Below are 2,200 nucleotides of genomic sequence, written 5' to 3' on the forward strand. Positions count from 1 at the left end.
AGATGGCGGAACTCGACCAGTTGCCTGACGAGAGTGTGTATGGAAGTAGAAACAACCATCCTGCCGTGTAAGCACAAGGAGTATGGACCAAAATTCTTTATGGGGTGCAGAAGATAGAAGGTCTGGCTTCTGCAATTGCTTCTCTACTGGACATGGGTGTTGGCAGGCTAATGTACCCCCAGCCTCTTTCTGTCTTTCCCTAGTAGGGCTCTTCAGCAAAAGCCCTTGTCAGTTTAAAAGAGGGAAGCTTATCTAACACATGGAATGAAAAGTACAGCTCTTTACAAAAAACCCCTGTCTGGAAAGGCAGGAATACTGGCCCTGCTGTGGAAATGCCTTTCAGAAATTCAAAACGAAGTAGACTCTTTTCTGAGGAAGATGACAGACAAATAAATACAAGGTCACCTAAAAGAAACCAGAGAGTTGCAATGGTTCCACAGAGTACTGCTCAGCTCCGGTTTATGGTGGTGCAGGGGACTGAACCTGGGACTTTGGAGCCTAAGAAATTTACAGCAACAATGTCAACACCAGATAAGAAAGCCTCCCAGAAGATTGGTTTTCGATTACGTAACCTTCTCAAACTTCCCAAAGCACATAAATGGTGCATATATGAGTGGTTCTACTCAAATATAGATAAGCCACTTTTTGAAGGTGATAATGACTTCTGTGTGTGTCTGAAGGAGTCTTTTCCTAATTTGAAAACAAGAAAGTTAACAAGAGTAGAATGGGGAAAAATCAGGCGGCTTATGGGAAAGCCACGGAGATGTTCTTCTGCATTTTTTGAAGAAGAGAGATCAGCATTAAAACAGAAGAGGCAGAAAATAAGACTCTTACAGCAAAGGAAAGTTGCAGATCTCTCACAATTCAAAGACCTCCCAGATGAGATTCCTTTGCCCCTGGTTATTGGAACCAAAGTTACAGCACGATTACGTGGTGTTCATGATGGTCTGTTCACTGGGCAAATAGATGCTGTGGACACTCTTAACGCTACCTATAGAGTAACTTTTGACAGGACAGGGCTTGGAACACATACCATCCCTGACTATGAAGTTCTTAGTAATGAGCCTCATGAGACGATGCCAATTGCTGCCTTTGGACAAAAACAGCGGCCTTCTCGATTTTTTATGACTCCACCACGGTTACATTATACCACTCCTCTGCAGTCACCAATTACAGATAACGATCCTTTATTAGGATCCTTTATTAGGACCTTGGAGAAGTAAAATTCCCAGTTCTGAAACTGAAACATTAGGTGGTTTTCCAGTAGAATTCCTTATCCAAGTGACTAAATTATCAAAAATTCTGATGATTAAAAAGGAGCATATCAAGAAATTAAGGGAAATGAATACAGAAGCAGAAAAATTGAAATCATATTCCATGCCTATCGGCATTGAGTTTCAACGGAGATATGCAACGATTGTCCTAGAGCTCGAACAGCTAAATAAGGACCTAAACAAGGTTTTGCATAAAGTTCAACAGTACTGCTATGAGCTTGCTCCAGACCAAGGACTCCAGCCAACAGATATGAGACGAAGGTGTGAGGAAGAGGCACAAGAAATTGTTCGGCATGCAAATTCGTCAACAGGGCAGCCCTGTGTTGAAAATAAAAATCTCACAGACTTAATCTCCAGGCTCACAGCTATTTTACTACAAATTAAGTGTCTTGCAGAAGGAGGCGACCTGAATTCTTTCGAATTCAAATCACTTACAGATTCATTAAATGATATCAAGAGTACAATAGATGCCTCTAATATCAGTTGCTTTCAGAATAACGTAGAAATTCATGTTGCACATATTCAAAGTGGCCTGAGCCAGATGGGAAATTTACACGCCTTTGCAGCAAATAATACCAACAGAGACTGAATAGAAGATTGCAGAGGACAGTGTTTTTTGAGAAGTTCTTTTCTTTCATCTAGGCTTCCAACACCAAATAACCCAACTGCTGGAAAACAAGGGAATTTAAATCTCTGTATAAGGCATTTTAATAGACTGTACTGCTTCTTAAACCAGCATTGCTAACCAGCATTGTATTTATTTTTCTTTTATTATTCAGCTGCAGTAGCATTGCTTTTTATCACTTAAGTTTACTAGCAAGTATTTTTACACTGAAACTGGCTGTACATAAAATAATTTTATGGAAGACTGTGTTGGCCATATTTTAATGTGCATGAGTTCCATCTAACAGACCACTAGTGCCGCG

General features: G+C 40.4%; 1 protein-coding gene across 1 annotated transcript; it reads left to right on the forward strand.

The window, feature by feature from the left end:
* The first annotated feature begins 210 nt into the window (after nucleotides 1-210).
* Nucleotides 211-1,863, forward strand: LOC132540227 (protein lin-9 homolog). Its single transcript, XM_060196992.1, is given in 2 exon segments — nucleotides 211-1,199; nucleotides 1,201-1,863. Coding segments are annotated over 2 exon segments (1,530 nt in total). The 5' UTR covers nucleotides 211-332.
* Nucleotides 1,864-2,200: the final 337 nt, after the last annotated feature.

This window comes from Erinaceus europaeus, chromosome 9, assembly GCF_950295315.1.
Source record: "Erinaceus europaeus chromosome 9, mEriEur2.1, whole genome shotgun sequence".
Classification (NCBI taxonomy): Eukaryota; Metazoa; Chordata; class Mammalia; order Eulipotyphla; family Erinaceidae; genus Erinaceus; species Erinaceus europaeus.